The sequence below is a fragment of the Sciurus carolinensis genome, chromosome 8 (genome assembly GCF_902686445.1).
Source record: "Sciurus carolinensis chromosome 8, mSciCar1.2, whole genome shotgun sequence".
Taxonomy (NCBI): Eukaryota; Metazoa; Chordata; class Mammalia; order Rodentia; family Sciuridae; genus Sciurus; species Sciurus carolinensis.
In genome coordinates this window covers 89,750,730-89,773,740 of record NC_062220.1, presented here as the reverse complement: position 1 = coordinate 89,773,740, position 23,011 = coordinate 89,750,730, and the positions used below count along the sequence as shown (strand labels likewise).

Sequence of the window (23,011 nt, the reverse complement as noted above, 5' to 3'; positions counted from 1 at the left end):
GCAGCGCCTCCCACCGACACTCAGTGACCAAGGCTGTCAGCCTGGAGGAGGGCAGTGGGACATGGATGGGAGGGGCTGCCTCCAAGAGGACAGCGTGAACCTTGAGTTTCATCCCAGGTGGGCAGATACCTGCGGGGAGGAGGAGGGAGGAGTCCTAAGCCCGGGAAGAAGGAAACTGCTGTACAGAGATGTGCGCCTATGTGTTTGTGTATGTGTGACAACAGGGGGCGTCTGCCACCGTGGTCAACACCCCCTAACCAGGATCTGCAGTGGCACTAGAGGAGCCAAACAGCCTGTGGGTGCTCAAAGGGTGGAGCTTAGCCTTGTGGCAGAGTGATCCCAGAGGGCTTCCCAAAGGAGGGGTTCAGAGATGGCCATGTGGGACGGACGTGGGAGCCAGGGGGCAGGTTCCGCAAAGAATACCATGGAAGGCTTCAGCAGCGAAGAACTCGCTAGGCAAGCCAGTGCTGTGATCTAGGGTGGGTGTAGCGCATGTGCAGCTGGAGCGGAAGCAGGAAGGAGGCAGAGAGGCAGGTGGTACTCGTAGTCCCCTCTGGTACACCACAAGATTTATTCCCTCAGACCCAAAGATGGTGTGGTAGGCTGGTCTCCAAGAGACTCCCATGGAAGAGAAATGCCCCAGGAGGGCTCTTAAGTAAGAATTTCTGCTTGGGGTCAGTTTCCCCCTTGGTGACTTCCTTGGAGGAGGATACAGGATGGGCAATTGTGGGCTTTCGGGCAGGAAGTGGTATAAAACACCCTGAGAAGCATGAAGAGAAAGGCGGACATCAGGTTTCAGGAACTGTTGAGCTCCCAACCGGCCCGGTGGGGGCCTGAGCCCTCTGTGCCTAAGAGGGCTGCTAAAAGCACATGAAGCTGCCTGATACGCATCCCCAGCAGTGTACTGCCTATGGGCAGTTTGCCTGCCCACTGCCTGCCCACCTGCCAGCCCACCCCCTCATCCTGGAGTTTGTCTTAAGCAATCTCCATTATCACAAATGCCTGGCATTTTTGCCTGGTAATTACAGCTCCCACAGCCCCACGAGGATTAGACATGATTAGGGAGTAGGGAGGACTCTGGTGGGTGGAGAGAAATACCTGCAAAGAGACTTGGCAGCCTGATTGCCTCGGGCAATGTTTTAGATACCCTGAGGTCTTGGTGGCCACATAGGGATCATCCACAGGGTGGCAGAGGCCATCAGCCATCTTGCTCTTGCAATCCCTCCTCTCCCATCCCCCTGTGCTGCCTTCCTGGGTAGACACAGTAGCCCCTCCATCCGCTCTCTGCCTCGGCCCCCATGTGTCCCTCCTCTGCCAGGAAGAGGTCTGAAGCAGAGCTGTGAGCAAGTCTCCTCTCTGGAAAACATCCCACTCCCACCCATCATCTAAGCCCTTCACCTGCCCTCTGCCCCCCTCCTGGTTCTCTAGGTCTCCCACTCTCGGCTCGCCCAGGATGACATGCAGACACCATGAGCATCATCTCTGTGCTCTCACTGTTCCTTTCCACTGGAATGTTCTTCCATCCAGTCCTCCACCGTCCTTCAAGGCCCAGACTAGATGCAGCCTCTTCCAAGGAGTTTCCACCCCCACTGGAAAGACTGACAGCAAACATTCATTGAGTCTTTGTGACATGCCAGGCCCTGCGCTAAGTGCTTTACAATGTGTTAACTCATTTCATCCTCATGACAACCCTGTGAGGCTGCATCCTTACAGAAGAGGTGACTGAGGTCAGGAGACTTTGTGCCTGGTGCTCTGGGCCCTCTGCTGATGTGAGTGATCATGCACATCTGGACCCAGTTGCTTTCCAGGTCAGTGCTCAAGGCCACACAAGTAGGAAGCTACTCTGGACCCTCTGCTCCCCACGTGGCTCCTTCCTGGCATGCCTACAAGGCACCTCTCTGGCCAGTCCTATAGTACTTCATGAAAATTGCAAGCTCTAGAGCGGAGTTTCTCAAGCTTGACCCTAATTCAACTGATGTAACTAAAATGCCAATGCTGACTCTATAGGCCCAGGATGGAACCTGAGAGGCTGCCTTTTGAAGAAGCTGTAGTCAGAGCTGCTGTTGCTGCTGCTGTAATGACCACACTTGGGTGAAGCTTGAGTCCAGAGCAGGGTAGAAGAGTCTTCCATCACCATCACCTGCCTAGCAGAAGCCAGGTCCCTTCACTCGCCAGTCCTCAAAGGAGGCTGGGTCCCCACTGGTCTCCCCTCAGGGCTGGTGCTGTGGCTGGACTGGGTTCTGTCTCTGTGCCTGTCTTCCCCTGGGGCTCAGACATGCAGTCAGATGGAATCTGCATGCATCCTTGTCTTGGGTCATCCCCTAAGACTTGGCCCAGCTCTGACCCCCAGGGAATCCTTGTAGTCCTTCTGGAAACTCCATGTGGAATTCACAGAGAGTGATGCTGCCACTGGCCTGCCACTGCCCTCCCAGCCATGAGGAAGGCAAAGACACTGTTGGCCGGCAGGTGAAGAGGCCTGTGCTAGTGAGGAATTCTCTGGAGAGAAGCATCAGTGGGCCCCTTTTCCAACTATGGGGACAGAGGAGGTAACTCTTATCTCCTAAAGCCAAGTGAGGGAGGCTTCGAGAGAATTGCCTGAAAGCTGACTGTGCACCCCTGGAATGTGGGACATTCTTGTGGGAATGGTGCTGGCCTCATCTGGGGAGGGGTGAGGGGAGAAAACAAGATGGCGCTGCTCCTGATAGGCCCCTGGCACACAATAGGGACGAGCCGACAGAGTGCAGGGTCAGAGATGTGCTGGTGCTTTGCATGGTCCAAATGTGGATCCTGCAGAAGGGAGACTGAGGTGTTCTACAAAGGGGATGGACAGGAGACTGTCTCTTGCAGAGTCTGGAAATTGCCATAAGCAGCAGGTGGATGATGACCGCCCCCCCACCAACTCAAGAGATACCCCTAGCATGGAAGGCCCCTTTAGAAAAGATGGAACTGGCACTTTCTATGTGCATGTCAGAGGACACAGGACAGCACCCAGTACAGCTGTGCCACTCAGGTGAGAACTTTCTGCCTTGACCCTCCTCCCAGGAAGAGCCAGGGGCTCCTAGGGGCTGGTGCTTTGTCACTCCTAGAGGCTGCTGAGGGTCTGGGAGGACTCCTGGGGCAAGTGAGAAAGTGTCCATGCAGCCACGACCTCCTGTCCCAGACAGTTGCCACAAGGTGAGGGAGAACTTCAAGCTGAGGAGAGTTTGGTGTTAAATGTCTGATAGACCAGTCTCTTACTGTTCATAATGGCCTACTTTATTTCTTCCAGAGATCAAGAAACAGTGAAGAGAAAGAGAGAATGCATTGGGAAGTAAGAGACAGAATAAAACCACTTTCTGGTCATACTCTGAGGTCAGCTTGTTCAATACACTGGCCTCCGGTGTGTGGGCTGTAGAGATGGAGTAGCTGAGCCTGGGCCTGACCCTTAGAAAGCCAGTCAACTCTGGGACATGGTTCTTAGCTCTTCTGGAGGGAAGCTGGATTTTCTAATTTCAAGTTCAAGGTCAAAATGGAGGATGCCAACCCTTAACATATATGTACATGAACACAAAGATTTTAATATAATTTGGGAGGAGATTTTAAAATAATTTTGGAGGAGAGCCCCTCCAAAACCTCCCACAATGTCCCTAGAAAACAATGTCCCTCAGGTAGAGCATGCCCAGAGGTGAGGAGGCACGGGCATGTACCTGCGGGCTTAGTAACGATACTGTGGATTTGTTCTAGCTTCTGGAAGGAGGTGCTAGGCTCTGCTCACCTTCCATTCCAGGGCAGCACACTTTAGCACACCTGCATGTTGACTTCTAGAAAAGTCGGAGCTTTGTACTTTGTTGAAACTGATCTTCTCAAGCAATGCTGGGAACAGTTTGTTTTCTCTAGCCCTGCCAAAGAGACCCTGGCCAGGAGGTTAAGTGAATTTCATTGAAAAGACACACTTTTCCTCCCTAGGTCGATAAATAAGACTGCTGCAGGGAAATTGACTTCCTGAACCCGGTGCTCAGCTGGAGCGGCCCATCCCCGGCCAAGGAAAACAACAGCGCAAACATTTCAGGGACATATAGGAAGCATTTCTCCTGGAAACCTGCTGGGAATGGCTGCCGCAGTTTACATAGCAAACCCCACCGGGGCCTCGGCACAGCCTGAGCAAAGCAGTCCTTGCCCTCCCACTTCCTCTTGGCCTGGCTGACGCCTCTCTGCCTCTCCCCAAAGACTGAAAGCCAGGCCACTGCACGTGCCCCATCCACAGGAACACAAGACAAGCTCTGTAGCTGTCACCACCAAATGCCAGTCTCATTCCCCACATGCCTAGCTCTCCAAATCAAAGGGGTCTCCTTTTAGCCAGCACTGCAGAGGGACACAGCCCCAGACCAGCCTGTGTCCTAAGCCCCATGGGGGCACACAGAGGTTGGAGACAGGCTGCTGTCTGATGTTCACAACTCTCCTAGGCCTTTCTCTGGGCCACGGCAGACAGTAGGAATGTGCTTCCTGGTCCCCAGGTGGGAACATCTACCTCTGCATGGCCCTGAGTGACAGCTGCAGCTCAGACAGGGTCAGGCACAGGGATGGCTGCTCCAGCGGGCTTTGTCATTTTGTTGTTCCTCGCTTCTCATGTGGACAGCCATGTGACAGGAACTGCTGGGGGCTGGAGCCCTGCCTCTGGGCCCCTCGGCTCCACCCCATTCCTGTGAACCATTGCAGAGCAGTCCCTGACTCCGCTTCAGACGCAACTCGACCCTCTCTGTCTCCCAGCTTCTTTGCCAGTCTCCCATTGCATTTCTTCATTCTCTCACATTCCTCTGTGAAACCCTCGGGACATAAACGGAATAACAAGACTTGGACTGAACTGCTTCCCTTCACCAGCGAGTATGGCGTTCTTCCCGTCCAACCGCTCCATCTTTGCTCTGGAATGTGAAGGACTCAAACTCTACCCACCCACATTCTCCGTCAGTTCTTCCCCTACGTGCTTCCCTATAGCCACATAGGGGACCACGCCTGGTTCCCCAAGTGTTCCCGGCCCTTTAGCTCCCTGGCCCCTCACTGGACAGCTGTTTTCCTCACATCCACTCGGCCAGCCCAGCCTCCCCAGGCCTACTCATCCTCATGGAGCCTCATGAACCTTCCATATCTGCCCTGGGATGGGCTTCCTGGGGTCTGGGCTGCTCCTGGCAGCACAGTTTATGTAACCTGGTGCCTTGGACCTGTGCTCATCAAGAGGAAGACAGGAGAGAACAGACTGGACAACTTGGAGCAGAGGGCATTACCTATTCCAGAGGGCTGTGATAGGGGATGAGGCCCAGGAGGGTCTCCACCATCCCCTCCCACCCCCATCAGGATCAGAGCCCGACCTTGTGCTCCCTTCACACCCACAGAAAAGAGGAGTCTTGGCCCTCAGCATGGGCTGGATACTTGCTTTATAGAAAACCAACTACCAGAAATAACCAGGGTCCCCGGAGCCTCCCTCGTCAGAGGTCTTGGCAAGGGGTGACCCAGTGGGGAACCAGAGAGGAGTGAAAAGGCAGAGGAGCCACTGGTGGCCTCCTTCGTGTCCTTGGCAGTCACAGTCAGCTGGGAGGCAGCAGCACATTGCCCCACAGTCCTGGGCAGGCCCTTCACAGAAGGAGCAAGAGGCCCTGTTTGCTTCTATAGCCATGCTGGCCCTGGGTCGGGTGACGCTCTTCTCAGAGACTTGCCGCTGAGGCCAAGGGCTCAGGAGTCACCCCAGTGATGAGCGGTGGAGCCATAAGATTTAGATGCAACCAAGAGTCACAGGATGGGCTCTGAGCCGTTCCAGTTCACGGAGGCTCCCTTCCACCTAAGGGCGGATCAATCAGAAAAGAGAGTTAGAGATGCAGGGGCCCAGGCAGGATCCCTGGCCATTCCTCACTTACCAGGAGTTTTGTCTCAGAGGCTTTCAGAATTTCCAGTGTGACCCCTCCACAGTCACATGCAACCCTTACAAAACACAAATACACCCTGGGGAGTGATGGAGAAGACAGAGGGCAGGTGACTCATTCATTGCTGCTACAGCTGACTGTGCTTGGTGCCCTGGGCCCTCTGCTGATGTAAGTGAGCCATGCACATCTGGATCCAGCTGCTTTCCAGTGGTACTGGATGGTGACCCAGTAGAGGCACCTGTGCAGACCTAGATATGGAGATATCCTGTGGTGTCCAAAATGCAGGAGGGGGACCAGTGGCTGAAACCCAGTAAGATGGGAGAGAGGTGTGAGAGGAGACCGGGGACCCAAGAGACTTGTAAGGATTCTGGAGTTTCCTCTAAGAGTCACAAAAAGCTAGGGAAGGGTGAGCAGCACCACATGAACATGACAGATTTTTTAAAAAGTGCTTTATGAAGCCTAAGAAGTACCAAGTAGAATTAAACTAGAGTCCAGGGTGAGAAGTAATAGTTCAGTTCCAACATGAACATTATTACAGAGGAGACCATAAACTTTCCTAACACTTGATTTTAATCCATGGTGCCGATCTTCTGAAATAACTCAGGGGAATCATACTTAACAGCAGTTGGAGAATTTATGCCAGTCTGGTTTTGGGTATATATATATGACCTATGACTATATGAACCAGGCCACCAAGGTTGCATATCTCAATAGCAGTGTTGTGCTTCAGAGTTGAGGTCTCCAATTTATAAATGATTCCTAAAGTGTAGAGCTTGGGGAAGGAGCTGATGTCTGGCTTTCAAAATCTGAAATACACCCAGGACCTTGGGGAGTGATGGAGAAGACAGAAGGCAGGTGATTCATTCATTCCTGCTACAGCTGACTTGGTGCCTGGCACTCTGGCTTCTGCTGTTGTAAGTGATCCCCACATCTGGGCCCAGCTGCTTTCTAGTGGTGCTGAATGGTGGCCCAGTGGAGGCACCTGTGCAGAACTAGCTATGGAGATATCAGGATTAAAGTTAAAAACTCCTAACTACCATGGAGAAGGAGAAAAGAAAAACCGCCTCTCTGTAATTATGTAAATGTATACCTGCCTGGAAAGGTCTAGTGTCCCTAAGGGAGCAAGTCTCTAAGTAACACTGTCATAACACTGTTGTGTTTCCCAAAAGAATGTCTGAGAGCACAGGACAGTGACAGTGCTGTTGTCTTCCTTATCCATATCAGGATGATTTAGCCAATCAGAATCAAAGGAGAGGAAGGAAGGGGAGGAGTTCGTGAAGGAGGGGAAGAAGGAAAGGAGAAGGAGAAGAGGAGGAGGAGAAGGAGGAGGAGGAACAAGAAGAAGAAAGTGGAAGAAAAAGAGAAAAAAGAAAAGAGTCAGGCACATGCCTGTCATCAGAGTGGCTTCGGAGGCTAAGGCAGGAGGATCGCAAGTTCAAAGCCAGTTTCAGTAACTCAGCAAGGCCCTAAGCAACTTAGCGAGACTCTGTTTGTCTCAAAATAAAAAATGCAAAAGGCTGAGGATGTGGCTCAGTGGTTAAGCGCCCTGGGGCTCAATTCCTGGGAAAGAGCGAGAGAGCGAGAGAGCGAGAGAGCGAGAGAGCGAGAGAGAGAGAGAGAGAGAGAGAGAGAGAGAGAAAGAGGGAGAGACTGCATCTTTGCCTAGCATGTACAGACCTTTATCTTTTCATTATTCCCTAAACAATACAACTGTATAGATAGCACTGAGATTGTATTAGTATTATAAGTCACCTAAAGATGATTTGAAGGACACAGGAGGATGTGTATAGGCTATATGCAAATACTATACCACTTTTTAGAAGGGACTTGAGCATCCTCGGACAGACACCAAGTGATGACTGTTAGTAATGGTTCATCAAAGACTGGACGGCTTCCATATTTATCACATAGCCTGGTCTTCCATTGAATTCCCTTCTCTTTTCTTTCTTGGGCATCTGTTCTTCATCTTTAAATCTATGCAATACTTCAATTGTGGCATCAATGTCCTAACCTGCCAATTGTCCTAACCTGGGACAAGATACAACACTCTTGTGCTCATCCATGGACCCTGCCTCGCTTCCTTGTCAATGTCATCATGTGATGGGGAAAGGTCAGCATCACTCATTCCATTGAGTGCTGAAGAATGAGTGATTGTGTGGTCTCCAGGTGCTTTACACTGGTTCTTGAGCTTCTGCATGTCAGACAGATCCAGAGGAATCTATTAGGTGCTTTGGGGTTGAGCCACGTTAATGGAATACATCTGCATCATAGCATTCATCTTCACTGCTTGAAGAGGAGACACAAGGACTGTATTGGAGACAACTTGACATGGTTTGGAAAAGTCAGACTGCTTCTAGGTGATGGGTGCCTACTGCTGGTGCTATTTGGGATTGGAGTCTGATGTTGTTCCAGGGAAGATAATATGAGTCCCCCGAGCAGGGACAATGGCCACTGCTCTGACTTGCACAACTGAGCAGGTACCAGAGGAAAGACAGCTGGGGAAGAGGTTCCTGGAGACTGGGCTGACCTATTGCATCTGTTGGGTTAATGGTACTTCAGCCATCTACAGCAACACAATGCAGGGTTTAATGGATTCGACCATGCTATTTGAGATGTTTGGTTTTCTGTTCCTGTTGATTGTCTTTGCAGTTTTGAAATACATCATTAGAAAGCTTTTATTGTTCAATTAAGATTTGTAAGTAAGCACTGAAGTCTCAGGCTCTAGGAACACTCCTGAATCTAGGTCCCCAGAGGGTGGCAGAAGGGAGGCAGAAAGGAGAACGACATTCCTGCCTTCAGCCTTGTCCTCAAGATCCTCACTGCTGTCCCTCTCCACCCCTCCCACCAGCCTCTGGCAAGCCAACCCAAGTTTCTCCCATGAACCCTCAATGGGCAAAGCTCTTGGATCTTGGCAAAATGGGGTTTGGGCTCACTACAGGATGGGTTATACTTATCTACTCCTAGAAAACATCCATGTCACATCAATCACTGAGCCTTACTGTCAGATTGTTGGATTTGTACTTGGTTTTGAGACTATTTACAGAGGTAACTAATCTTCCCAGCCTAGCAAACATGTGCAAAGGCAGGAAGACACACTGGAGAGAGGCAGTTTGCAACGATGGCAGAAAATCAAAGGCATTTTAAAAATTGAAAGGACTGAGATATGGCAGATGTTGTTCTGAATGTCTATGAGTCAGTTACAAGGACAAGGAAAAAAAGCTTTTCCTATGCAACCAACAGCAATCAGGGATGGCGGAGAAGTAGGAGGAATGGCGTGGAAAGGCATCTGTACACACAGTGGATGAGGCAGAATCGGAGCCAGGAATGGCTCACCAGCGCTAACTCTGGAGGTGGCTGATGGTATGGCAGTTTCAAGCGGGTTTCTCAGGCACCTTAGGCATTTGAGATGGATCACAGGCACCTTTGGCATTTGAGCTGAATAATTCTTTGTGACGGGGATGGGTCCATGCACTGTCCCTGGATATGGCAACTAAAAACCATCCCCAAACTTTGCCAAATCATTCTGTTGAGGACCACCTGCTTAAAGGTCATGTTTGGTGAAAATGTCATGGTCCCTGGAGCTCAAGTGGACTCAGCATTACAGAGAGGGCCGTGTCATGGCTGCAGATGAGGCCCTTTCCTACCCAGGCTCTATCCCCCAAACAGAGGGCCAGTTACCTGCCTCCACAGATTCTCAATATTGATATGCCTGGTAGATTTCACTGGGGGAAAGATACCTAATAGGTCCACAAGGAGAGAGCAGGCCTGCTTTCAAAGCTCCTGACCGATGGAGATACATCCAGAAACTCCTCTTGCTCTCTCTGAATTTCCATCTGATAGGCCTGTGTGAAAGTTTCCACTCCTCTGCTCTAGCTACTTGAAACAAAAGAAGATTCTAGAATGAGCCACTTGAGCCACCATTTACCTAAGCACCTTGGCCTGTGCTCCCCCTCCACCTGGAATGGCCATCCTCCTCCCCTACCTGCCCCCTTGCAGGATCAAATCAAGGATTCCTCTGGCTACCAGGTCACCTGGGGACCCCTCTTCTCCAGGATTGGGCCCAGGGCAGAGCTGGTCTCCCCCACCCCAGGGCTACTATGACATGAGGACACCCCATCCGCACCAGCTCTCCTCTTGGACACCTGCTCTGGAGCCCACTGTCCTCCATGGCACCCAGCAGGGAACCTAGAACTTCATTCACTTCACTCTCCTTCCCTTTGGACTAAGTAGTCACAAAACCCTACCCATGGCCTACTGCCACTCTCTTGTCCCCAACTCTCTTCCTCCTCCCAGGTCCTTGCCCAGCTTATCACTGCCTGATCTTTCTGCCTCCCCCACATGGGTAGAGCCCCTTGTGGTCTCCAAAGGACAGAGAGTGCTTCTGTAGCGCTTCCCTCAACCTCATAACAACTCAAGGAAGGGATTCTGACACCTGATTGGCAGGTGGGGAAACTGAGGTCAAGAAAGAGGGCAGGGTGGATACGTGCAGGCAGCAGAGCATTAGATGGTACTTGGCGTGACAGTGGATAGTGGGAACCCCAGGAAGTGTTCTTTCTATGGGTTAGAGGTGGTGTGAACAGAGACTCAGGCAAGGGTGTCAGTATGAAGACAGAAGCCAAGGCTCCTTGGTGGGTGGGGTGCCATTGACGGAGGTAGGCGCTCTGCCCCAGGCTCTTGAGGGCACTGATCCCAGCAGGAATTACATTTCAATTTCTTGTCTGAGCCTCCAAAGAGAAAAATGTGGGCTCCAGCCCCAGCCCAGTTATGAGTTCTTTCCTTTTCTCTCTGGACTGTTGACAACTGTTTCATTTTCTCTCACTCCAGAGAGGATGGAAGCATGAGAGAGGTCACTGTATATGTCTCATTTGGAAATGACCCTAAAAGAGTCAGGTTTGCTGTCATGGTTGAAGAATAGCAGGCAGAGGGGACAGAGGACAGATCCCACATTCCAGACACAGCAAAGGTAACGTGACTTTCTGAGACATACATCACACCAAAGAGCAGCAACAGCATGGGAACCAGGGATGGTTCTAATTAGGACGCTCTTCTCCGAAGGCAAACACAGCAGTCTGGGCTTGTGCAATGTCTCCGTGGCAACAGAGCCAGGTGGTGGGAGGACACACTGCCCGCTCAGTGACCTTCCACTGGGCTGGGACACTGAGTTGCTCATGACTTAAAGTGTGACTGGGACACAGACCTTCATTCTGGAGACCCCTACCTCCCTGTCTATATCAGATGGTGTCCAAGGACCTTTTCATGGATTCCAGCAAGTAGCCAGATGGCCAGCTGTGTGGTGTGTTCTTTCCCAGGTCAGTTATGAATCGTGGCTTCCTGCAGGACAGCAACGCTGGGTTTAAGAATGGGTGGTGCATCTTCCTATGTATTAGAACAGAACTGATGTTGAACTTGACTTCCTTTTGACTATAAACCCTCCGAGAGCAGGAATCAATTCTTATCCAGCTGTTTCTTCCATGGAGTTCAGCCCAAGGGTTCCAGGGTTGATGTGACTAGAGGGGAAACCTACCAGCCCACCAGGTGTGTATCCATCCGCCCCACCTATTGGTGAGACAGATATGACAGTCATGAGCTTTCAGATGCATCTTGCCAGGTGTTGGTCTTGGACATACCCGAGCATGGGTATGGCACCACATGTACCCACCTCATGGGGTGGGTTTGCCCACAGGCAGTAGAATTCCCCTGACCCACCACCCCTCAAAACAAGACCCATTCCAGCAGGTCCTCACAGTGACATTGGAGGCCACTTTTCCAAATTTCTCCTTTGAGCTGTTTGTGAATCTGGGATGAAAACAAAACTCAAAGCCTTTGTAATCGAACTCCTTGGAATAAGATTCCAGAAGACACGGCTGACTGTTTTCCATCACAGCAGCATGTTATCTGATGGGTAGAGGGGTGGGGGCCCAGTGACCCACTCTCCGCTCACCCACTCAGTGTTTCTGGGAATCACTGGGGAATGTCTCATCATGGTAACTGCCCAGGAGGATTCATCATGGCGGGTCACAGTGGAGAAGCAATGGAAGAAAACTGATTTGGGGAAGATAATTCCCCTGGCCTAGAGTGTCATGCAGGCCAGACAGTGGAGGGCCCAGAGGTCTGACTTTTAACTCATTTTTCAGAGAATTCTGCTGGCTATGAAACTTGAGGACCCTGCTGAGGAGCAAGACTTGCCAACTGGAGAGCCCACAGCCATCAGGGAGTTGGTGGGGTCGGGGACAACTAGAGTCTCCAAACCTGGTGTCCCTAACCCTGTGCTACACAAATAGGGTTATTTTGTCTCTGTGACAAGCACCGGGAAGCATTGCTGGAGTAGACATTGAGCTTAGCCTGTCCAAGCCCAGGGTGGTGAGCAGAGGTGAAGGCAGGGCTGAGCTACAGCCTGAACCGTCTGGCCCCAGGCCCTGGCTCACTCCTGGACACTAGCAGCCTCTCCAGTTTCCCACATCACCTGTCAGCTGGGGCAGGGTAATGGTGGTGTGGGGATGGGCAGGGAAGGAAGTCCTGGGAGACAGAGGGAGGCGACAGAAGAGGCCCATGCCCATCCTCAGTGAGCCTGGCCTGAGCGCCACATCAAGCCACCTTTTGTCTGGGGCAGGTAGAACCCTGAGTCATTCTCTAACGACTGCCAACTAGGGCTGAGCCCAAGAAGTCCAACCAGGGCGCATGCTGGGGGTACTCGGGTGGTCATGTAGTGGAACGGCTTTTGGCAAAAGAGGAGTTACTTCCCAGAAAGGCAATGGAGGGGCTGGTGTACCGTGGGAGGGGTGCAGAGATGCAGTCAGCTGGAGGTCCCAACAACGGCCACAAGGGTCCAGAGGTGGCAGAGGCTATGGCCAGGATGCTGTTTGAGTCCTGCAGGCCCCTCTGCAGGAAGAGTGTTCTGTGGCCTCCTGTGCTGTCCTGCACAAGGTGCCCAGGCCAGGGTCACCACCTTTCCCCCACTGAAGCCCTTCTCTCATCACCCTGAATGAGTGGCTTTGTACATGAAAGGACAGTGACCTGCGTGTGCCCTTAATCCTCTGATGAAAGAGGCTCCGGCACATGACCCTGTAAGAATGCTGTGTCCCTGGCCCGGGGAGGACCGGTGGACAGACAGACGGGCATAGCGAGGATGTCCTGGCATCCACCCCCCCCACCCCACCCCCGCTTCCCCTTCCTGACGTTTCTTCTGAGCGCGCGCGGTGTTCTCTCTCTCACGAGTGGGCAGCAGCCCTGGGCTCCAGGTATGCCTTCTGGACCTCGGACTGTCAGAAGCTCAGGGCCTGGGTGCTGTCCTCATGCCCCTCACCCGGACCCCACCCATTTCACAGACAGGAAAATGCGGTTTCCACCCGAGGCCACACTGAATCACGAGTGGTTAAGACAATCATAAGGAGGGCGAATGTTAGAGGGCATTAGTGACTTTACAGATGACACAGTGAGGCACAGAGAGGTGGCGATCAGTGGCGCCCCGCCAGCCTCTGCAGAGCCAGGGTTCCGACCCGGGCGGCCTGGCTCCAGAGCCCATCACTGCTGCAGTGTCTACTCCTTCCCTGGAAGAAGGACTGGCATCCGGGTCTCCTCCCTCCCAGTTGCTTTCCCTGCTGCACACTGAGGCCTCCAGTCATTACCCCCAGGCTTCGAGAAGGGTCTGCCGCAGCGAGCTGAGGGGTTCTCGACAGCTACCACCCACCGGCCCCTCCAGAGCACTGCCCCAGCCCTGGGGCCCAACAGAGAACTCATGAGGGACAGGAGCACGGACTCCACCAGCCCCATGAGCTAGGCATTCCCTCCCCAACCTGGGCCTCAGCCTCCCCTGAAACGCTGACAGACGGGGTGGAGGAGCCCCTAGCTCAGTTGCCTCTCAGCTGGGAGCACCTCTGCTCAGTGTTCATGGTGGCCAAGGCTGCCTCTCCGCCTCCTCCTGGAGCAGAGGGTGCTCCAGGCCACCTCCTGCCACACCCTGGCTGGGACAGTCCCTCCCAACCCACCTTCCACTCCCTCCTCAGCCTCCAGCTCCAGTCCAGTGAACAGCTGTCCCTGCTCCTTCAGGTCTGAGGGCACTCAGCACGCCAGGCTGCTGCTCCTCAAGGCTCAGAATTCCACTCTGGGGACGCGCAAGTCACATACACCTCCACTTGGGCCACGGTGACAAGGGAAGAAATCTAGTTATGCCCAAGCCTGGGGCACTGGATTTCCCAGAACAGGGGTCTCACCTACCACAACCCTCTGGGCTAGAACCATCCGGTACTCCTTCCTCTTTTCCTGCAAGCCAGACACACCCAACCACCACGCCTCCCCGTCACTAGGGAAGAGGTTTGAAAGCCAGAGACATGCCTGACTCACTTGGTTCTGATGCAGAGCTCGAGGGGAGGGACAAAGTCATCAAGGCTGTCCTCGGGGATGGTCTGGGTGGTATCTGGGGAGGAGGGAGAAAGAGAGACAGATGCATGTCATTTCAGGGCTCTGCATTTACCCTGTGCTCAGCACAGACAACTTTCTTGGGACCTGACCCCCCTCGTACCTGTGCCCTATCTCCATCCCAACTGGATCTACCTTCACTCCTGGCCATAGATTCTCACCTGGACAACTCACTGGCCTCTCCTGTCCAGTCTCTATCTCAACTTTGAGCCCTGCTTCAGCTACCAAAATATTCTTTCTTTAAAAAATCTGATCTCATCTTTCCCCTGCTCTACAACCTCCTATGGCTCCCAATTGCCTGAAGAATAAATCCAGACTTGTCAGCAAAGTGTTCAGGCCTCTTCCCATGTGGCCTCCACTTGACCTTACACCCTTGATGCCATCAAGGGTCAAGGCCCATCCCTGGATCCCTCCTGCAGGAGGACCCTGCTAACATCTATTCTCTGATCCCCTAGTCCTGGCACCTGAGTCTAGATGGTTCTCTGAGCATCCTGAGAGGGCATGTGAAGTCTGGTTTCTCTGAGCATTCTGGAAGCTCCTTTAGGGGATGGGTTGGGGAGTGTCGCACCGATGGTCAGCCGGATCTGTTCCTGCTGGTTGGCCAGACCGTCATAGTAGTACAGGTCAAAGAGCCGCTCGGACTTCCAGTCAGACAGGAGCTCCATCTGCAGGCTGAAGAGGACGCTGAAGTGGCTCTCGCTGCACACCACCCAGATGGGGAACCGCGGGGTCTTCAGGAAGCAGCCGACCTGGAGGAGGGAGAGGCCTGCTGCAACCCGCCATCCCCCGAGAAAGGAGCCGGGGCTTCTTCAGTCCAATACAGGCCAGGACAGACCTCAGAGAGGCCCTGTGGAGCATCTTGTTTGTGTGCTTTGCTGGGAGCTGTTCCTGCTGGTAGGACCACTGCCCAGTTGCCCCGAGCTGCCTTCCCCCCCCCGTGGTGGCTCATAGATCTGAAACAGGGGCATCGTCCTTTCCTTTCCCCACATGTCCAGCGGTTCAAGGTGATGCCCATGCCACATCCTTTAGTTCCCTCGCTCCCACCTCTCCTCCCAGGTCCACTCTCACCCCCTCACCTGGACCCTGGCAATGACCTCCTAACCAATTCTTGCCAGGCTTCTCTTGGTAACCAAGCCCCCACGCCTTTGTGTTCATGATCCATGATCTAGAACTCTCCCTCCTTGGAGTGCTTGGATCACCCAGATTATCCAGTCGGGGGCAGGGATCACTTCTTCCTTGCAGCTCCCAGGGGCTTATCACCAGGCAACCGGTGCCCACGGCCACAGCACCAGTGCTTCACCTGCCTCATGATGCCACACACAGCAGCCTCATGATGCCACACACAGCAGCCTCATGATGCCACACACAGCAGCCTCACGCATGCCAGACGATACCCTAGCAGCAAGGGCCCAGAGCGTGAGCGAACGTTTGATGAACGAGGGTCCTTCTGAGTGAGGAGGGACTTGAACTGGAACTGTCCTCAAAGACAGTAAGGACTGGGAGCCATGGGAGTTGGGAGGGAGGGGTCTGGGTGAGCAGTCTGTGGGTGATGCCAGCAACAAATGGCCAGAGAAACCAAGGGCTCAGTGGGGACTTCCTTGCCTCAGTACAGAAGTGAGGCAGATGAGGTTGGGGTAGTTCCAGAACAGGGAGTGGAAATATCCTTCAGGTGAGGTCAGGGTTCTCTTAAAAAGTTCCAAGCCAGGGAATCTCATGGCAGAAGTTTGTTCTGGGAAGATGGAAAACAGAACAGGCACCAGATCCTGCAGCACAATGCCGCCATTTTGCCTGTGAAGAGGAGAAGACTGACCAAGGCCCCCAAGTGCCGGGTCCGCTTTGCCCCTCAGGCACTCTCCCTCTCCCCTGTGAGTCCTCTGGGCAGCGCCTCTCCCTACCCGGGGCCTGGTGCATTCCGCTATGTGTGCACCGCAGGCCAGGCTGGTTCAGGCCTAATCCCCACCAGCCCTGGGGAGATGTTTGCATGCTCAGGTATTTACAGCCACTGCCTGTGGATTAAGGAAAGAATGGGAATTATTTTTCCAGTGAAGAGGAAGGCATAATTTCTCCAGAGCCTGTCACAGAAGAGTGGCTGGTCAGCCCCTGCCTCAGAGGTGATTCTGGGCTAGAGGTGTCAGGGACAAGTCTTTCATGTCCCAGTGAAAGACTTGTCCATTAAAACAGCCTCCTCCAGAGGGCAGGAGGGGCATCTTTACAATGTGCTCATCACTTTCTTATTGTCCCAGTGTCTTTCCCCACTTGCCACCAGCACTCTGAGTCCAACCCATGTGACATTCAAGTGACTTCAGGGTTTGCTTCTTGTCAGGGGCTGGGGGAATTAGATGTCTGAAAACACACAGCTAGATTTGTCTAAATCTCTCTGCAAACTTGGTTTCTGTCCTGTGCTCCAAACTTGGCACTGCCCGAGCCTGGAGCCTGGAAGACAGGATCCAACCCTCACTCCGGCAGAAGAGAGCCCCTGAGCCAAGCTTGGAGCAGGCCTTGGCTAATCGGCCCCACTGAACTTTCCAACTGAGGGCATGAGGGTAGCTGGCCACATAATATACAAATAATTGTCAAAAGGTTAAGGGTAAGAGTTTGTAAATGAGTTTTCTCATTCAGGAACTCCCTTGCAAGTGGGTGACATTTTCCAGAGATGAAATTTGCTTCCTTTGCATGCTTAGGTAACCAAAGGCTGGGGCAAGGGGCCACACTCCCCACAGCACAGTCCAGCCTTCCCCCTGGAGGGGCCTGTGCACAGTCAGGGATTGCTTTCCAATGGTAAGTCTTAATCGGCAGAGGCTGTGAATGGCCGAGAACCAGGTGGGCTGCTGGATGATGACGGTATCCATAAGGCGACACTCGTTCATCTGGATCTGTACCCTCATCCCCAGCACCATGCTATGCAGTGGGGACACAGCATGGTAGGAACAAGAACAGTCTTGTCCTTGTGGAATTGACCAGATTAAGGGGGATGACAGAGGAATCAAACAATCCAATGCACTTGCGCTGCACCGGGTTGAATCTATGACTCTATCGGATTTGCCACTGTTGTTTGTTTGTTTGGGGTACCAGGGATTGAACCTAGGGGTGCTTAACCATTGAGCCACATTCCCAGGCCTATTTTTTAGTAGTTCTTGTAGATACAGGGTCTCACTAAGTCGCTTAGGGCCTTGTTAAGTTGCTGAGGCTGGCTTTGAACTCTCGATCCTCCTGCCTCAGCCTCCTGAGACGCTGGGATTACAGGCATGGACCACCGCACACAGCATTGCCACTGTTTTTTGTATCACTAAGAAAGACAGAAAGCTGACCGCGCTTGGCACACCGTCGATTGTGACAGTCTGCCGTCATTTCAGAAATGTCTCCACATGGGGAAAGTGTGGCTCCTAACGGCAATGAGATATGACACTTAAGTCAAGAAGAGCCCTGTGAAGAAAGCTTGAGGACATGATGGTGGCAGGAGGTGGGGGGGGGGGCACAAGAAGACACCCTAATTCAGTCAGAGTGGTGCCGAAGGCAGGAAAGCCCTCCCTTTCAGAAAGTAACTTTTAAGCCAAAAACTTGAAGAGCAGAAAAAGCAGGCAGGTGCAGGGCAGAGCAGGTACAAAGGCCCAGAGGTGGGAAGGAACCCAGGAGGGGGTAAGTGTGGCCAAAGCCCACTGCCCACAGGACAGAGTGGGGTGGGCTGAGGTGACAGGAAGGCAGGGACAGGTTATGTAGGCCATGGGAATTGGGAAATTCTAGTCCTTGTATCAGTTAGCTCAGCTACCATAACAAGTACTTTGGACGTTTATTTTCTCACAGTCCAGGAGGCTGAAGTCTGATGGAGGAGGTATTCACCTTGGCTCATAGATGGCTGTCTTCTCCCGGTGTCTCTGCTAGGCCTTCCCTCCATGTGTGTCAGTGTCCTAGTCCCTTCTGCTTACAGTGACACCAGTTGTTTGGATTAGGGCCATCCTAGGAACCTCATTCTGACTTAACTACGGCCTTAAATACTCTGTCTCCACAGACAGTTGCATTCCAAGGTACTGGGGGTGAGGACTGTACCAGGGAGTTTTAGGGAGACACAGGGAGCTCATAACATTCTCAGAGGACTGGGAAACTGAGGCACGGCATTGAGAAAAGAACAAGAGGATTGGATCTACATTTTTAAAGAACACACTGGCTTGGACAGGATTGGAAAGTGTGGGGACAGGAGCTGACGTCAGCAGGACTGTCACGTGTATCCAGGGCAGTAGTGCTGGTGGTGGGCCAGGGTACACGCAGACAGACTTGAGCAATCTCTGCCAGGCACCCTTTCACTGCATGGAGATGCAACTCCCTGTCTCAGTTGAAGCTAGGCCAACAAAGGGTCAAGGCCTGGATGTCTTCAGCCATCTTTCTGGGGAAGGATGATCTTGGCTGACAGTTCCATCAATTACCCTCCATTGAGTTTATTTTTTGACCAACACCCTAAATCCAAGAATGAAACGAGGGCTCATGGTGAGCCTGAGGAGTCAACAAGCCTGTCCAAGGTCACCTTTCTTGGAATTTCAGGCTGAAGACCTGGGGAGTCCACTCAGGATCTGATGCTCCTGAGCACTGGTACTCCTCACTGGCCACATGGTCACATTCCTGGCCTCCCTCCTGACACCAGCACAACCAGGAGGGAGCCACCTTGCTCTTTTCTCCCTCTCTTTGGATCTGTACTCTGTGAGCTGGGGAATACCACCCAAAAAGGGGACAGTGCTTCACCACGTGGTTCATTAGCAAGGGACGCACACCTGAACCTGTGGCCCTGCGGGAAGGGTGGGTTGAAATTCCAGGTCCCCTCCCACCTGGTTAATCCATTCTCCCGGGGTTGTCTGGATGCTCCCATCAGGTGAGTCTGGGTCCTGGTTCTGGGACACGCGGAACATGAGACCTGGCCCAGGCCCTCCAAGGATCTGCGGGCAGAGCCAGAGCTTCTGCCACCCCTGGGAAATCCACCACAGAACTGTGGACGCTCCCAAGTCAACGGACTCTCTGAAGTCACAAGAAGCAGGGCTTAGAGAAGGTTCTATGGCAGCTGGGACAAGCAGGCAGGGTCAGCGCACCCCTAGCCAGCCCCCTCAGTCCCTGTCCACACTCCCCAGAGGGTATAGTCACCACACACTGACCAGCTTCACCTGAGACCCTAGCTGCACTGAGATAGGAGGGGAGAGACCCAGGGAGGTCTCTTGTGGGTTGAATTGTGTTCCCCAGAACATACCTGAGCCCCAGAGACCTCTGAATGAGATCTTATTTGCATATAGGGTCATTGCCAGTGGGATTAGTTAAGATGAGGTCATCCTGGAGGAGGGTGGGCCCTTAATCCAACTGAGGCCCTTATGGGAAAAGAAGACACACAGAAAGAAGGCTGCCATGGGACAGCAGAGTCAGGGACCAGGGTGATTCCTCTATAAGCCAAGGAACACCAAGAATTGAAAAAAAACGAACAAACAAAAATACCACAAAAATGGAAGAGACAAGGATCAAGTCTCCCTATGCATTTCGGAGGGAGCCCTGCCCTGCAGACACCTGGATCTCAGACTCAGAGGCTCCAGAACTGTAAGAGAATGAATTTCTGTTGCTTCAGGCCACCCAGCTTGTGGCATCTTGTTGCAACACCCTAAGAAAGTTATATAAGGCCTCAGGCCTCAAGTTCTCGTCCCTGGAGAAGACCCCACCCCTAGGGTGCCTGCACACACACATACACACAGAGCCCAGATGCAGAATCACACTGTAAATCCCTATCAGTCCTTTCCAGGTGGTCTTCCCCAGAACTCAGTATCAGCTGGCTTTGGGTCTGAATTGCATGCTTTACCGGACGGCAGGGAAACTGCACGTCTTCCCAGACCCTGGGTGACTCAGGCAGGACCTGAATTCCAGCCGCTCTGGAAAGGGTAGTCCTGCTTTCCTTCCCTACCACTGAGCTCTTTTCTCATCAGTTCCAGGGAGCCAGGCTCCCCAGGGTCTGGAGAACGTGAGCGTATGGGTACCTGGCACACGTTGTAGTGTTCAAAGAGAGATAAGAAGCCAACATCGCTACGTGCCGCAATGCCCCGGAGGAGGGTGATGTTCCCGTTCCCAGAATCCAACTCCACCACGTCGTTGAAAACATTGGACACGGCTCTCCCGGTCAGGAGCAGATTGACAAGTTCCTGTTGATGAGAAGGGGAAGCCACGTCAAGGCTCTGAATCAGCTGCGAAAGGGTGGGGGGAGACTAGGATAAAGAAAAAAGGGGTGGAGAAGGAAAATGAGCAGGGAGATGGAAATCAGGGGCAGCCAGATTCGGTTTTCCCACAGGCCCTGAAGGGAAAGCTGCCATCTTTGCTCATCTAAGTGACTCCAGTCACTCATCAACCTTTATCCTCTAAGCATTCATTGAGCACCACTGTACTCGGGACCCTGTTCTAGGACCCAGACCGTTGGAGAGAACTTCAGGAGGGTAAGACACAACTCCATTCTCAGTCCATATGGGGTGTGAGGTAGGCATGTGCCCATGGGATTGAAGCACGACACAGAATTGACTGGGGCTATTAAAAAAATGTGCATGCAGGGCACTCCTGGGCCCAGATGGACACATGGTCACATGACTGAGGGAAAGTGGCTTTGTAGACCGACTTCTTGGTGAGGCTTGAAGGATGCAATTTTTTAAATAGACTTGTAGACTTTGAAATAACTTTAGACTCAATGGAAGTTGTAAAACTAATACACAGAGTTCCTGTGTGCCCTTTGCCCAGCTTCCCCCAGTGAGAGCATCTTCCAGAAGCCAAGCACCTACTTAAAACCAGGAAACGCAGGGCGCGGCAGGGCCACCTGCACTTCAGGCCTGTTCGAATCTCACCAGAGACAGCGTGGCCTCAGTGGAGGGGGAGGGGGAGGGCAAGATGCTTCAGGGGCAGGAAGAGCAGAAGCAGTAGGCAGCAGGAAGCCCGTCTTCATCTAGCCTCAAGTATTATGTACCTGGTGGTCCCATAGCTTATGCCTCGATTCAGCAAAGCAAGAGCATGTGACCTCAGGACCTGCAGCAGGTGCCCATGGAGCACTGCTTCTCTGGCAGTCTCCTTCAGCCTGTGCCCCCTGCACCCCTGAAGCATTGTGGCTGGAAGGGCCCTTCTTTATGCAAGGGACTCCTAGTCCAACCTCCTTTTAGGAATGGAGAAACCGAGGCTCACAGATGCAGAAGGACTCACCCCGGTCACACACGGTGAGCACTAGGGCTGAACCTCCACCCACATCTGCTGGCTCCAGACATCTGTCTGGTTTCCCTCCAATTGTCCCCACCCCTAGTTACACTCATGGAAGCCCCTGCCTGGACACGCATTCCAGATGCAGGGTGGTGGCCTCCAAGGGCCCACTGTCCCCTGGGGAAGGAGTCCAGCAAGCTGAGCCCAAGCACTTGGGCATACAGGTCTCTCAGTCTCGCCCACCTCCACCAGAGCTGGCGCTGCCCATGAAGCAAGCCAGCAGGCAGACAGCCCTCCCGCAGCACGTGGGAATGGCCACAGCTGCCCTTTCCTAAATGGCAGAGTTTATGGAAGTGTTTTCCCCTGAATTGTGAAAACAACGTCCGGGGTTAATAAAGCCCTCCATTAACACCAACACCCCTGCCCCAGTGACAGTAAAAGAGGCCTCAGCTGATGGCTGCAGAGGGGCCCTCATTGGAGGGAGATACTAAGGGGCCTCATTGTGACCTTGCAGAGGAAATGAGAAAAGAATTTGGAGGAAATATCTGCTCTAAGATACTGCACCTCAGGGGCACAGGCAAGAAGGGTACAGCCTTGATTAGGCGGGTTAAAGTTTTTCCATCTGGTTTTCAACAGGAAAAAAGGCCCCTGCTCCTTGATCAAGGGTGTGTCCAGGACCTTCCACCTAGCAGAAAGCCTTCTTGAGATGGGAAGAAAGGGGCACCAGGCATCTCCCACTCCCCATCTACTTTCTTATTATTCAAAATGTGGTCTGTTGACCAGCAGCAATGCCTTTCCATGGGCATTGGGGCAGCCTGTTAGAAATTCAGAGCCTCAGCTGGGCACGGTGGCGCACACCTGTAATCCCAGAGGTGTGGGACGCTGAGGCAGGAGGATCGTGAGTTCAAAGCCAGCCTCAGCAACAGCAAGGCGCTAAGCAACTCAGTGAGACCCTGTCTCTAAACAAAAATACAAAATAGAGCTGGGGATGTGGCTCAGTGGTCGAGTGCCCCTGAGTTCAATCCCTGGGACACACTCACCCCACTCCAAAAAAGAAATTCAGAGCCTCAGGACCCAGCCCAGATCCCCTGAATCCAAGCCTGCTCTACAACAGGACCCTCAAGGATTCATGTGCACATCAAAGCTTAAGCAGCCCAGCGCTGGTCCAAAGGCCTCTTCTACAAATGAGGAAATTGAAGCTTGGGGAAAAGAAGATGTCCCAGCTCATTCTGTGAGTGTAACAGAAAACAGTCCTGGAACCCAGCCCCCGACCCTGGCCTAGCATCCTCTGCCACTACCTGACTGCTGCCCACCTCTGGTCAACCTCACTCTCTGCCCTCTGCAAAGGGAAATTCCCGTGGAGTAGACAGGCATTCAGAGAAAGAGCAGGCCACCCCGGGGAAGCCAGAAGGGAGCCACTCCCTGAGGCCTTCTCCCAGAAGGGAGGACAGCATCCACTTATCAGGGAAAACATTTGGCCTTTGGTTTTTTAGGGCTGGCTTATTTCACTTAGCATG

General features: G+C 52.9%; 1 protein-coding gene across 2 annotated transcripts in view; it reads right to left on the bottom strand.

Annotated features, from left to right (window-relative positions):
- Window positions 1–5,397: 5,397 nt before the first annotated feature.
- Mindy4 (MINDY lysine 48 deubiquitinase 4) overlaps window positions 5,398–23,011 on the bottom strand; it is a 116,580-nt gene continuing 98,966 nt past the window's right edge. Inside the window, exons 15-18 of one of the 2 annotated variants that reach the window (XM_047562066.1) lie at window positions 20,303–20,464; window positions 14,875–15,055; window positions 14,232–14,304; window positions 5,398–5,809 (exon numbers count right to left, since the gene is read on the bottom strand). In XM_047562066.1, the coding sequence (XP_047418022.1) occupies window positions 5,761–5,809; window positions 14,232–14,304; window positions 14,875–15,055; window positions 20,303–20,464 (465 nt within the window). In that variant the 3' untranslated portion in view covers window positions 5,398–5,760. Of the gene's footprint in view, window positions 5,810–14,231; window positions 14,305–14,874; window positions 15,056–20,302; window positions 20,465–23,011 lie in introns of those variants that run through there. The other variant, XM_047562067.1, reaches the window with a different exon arrangement.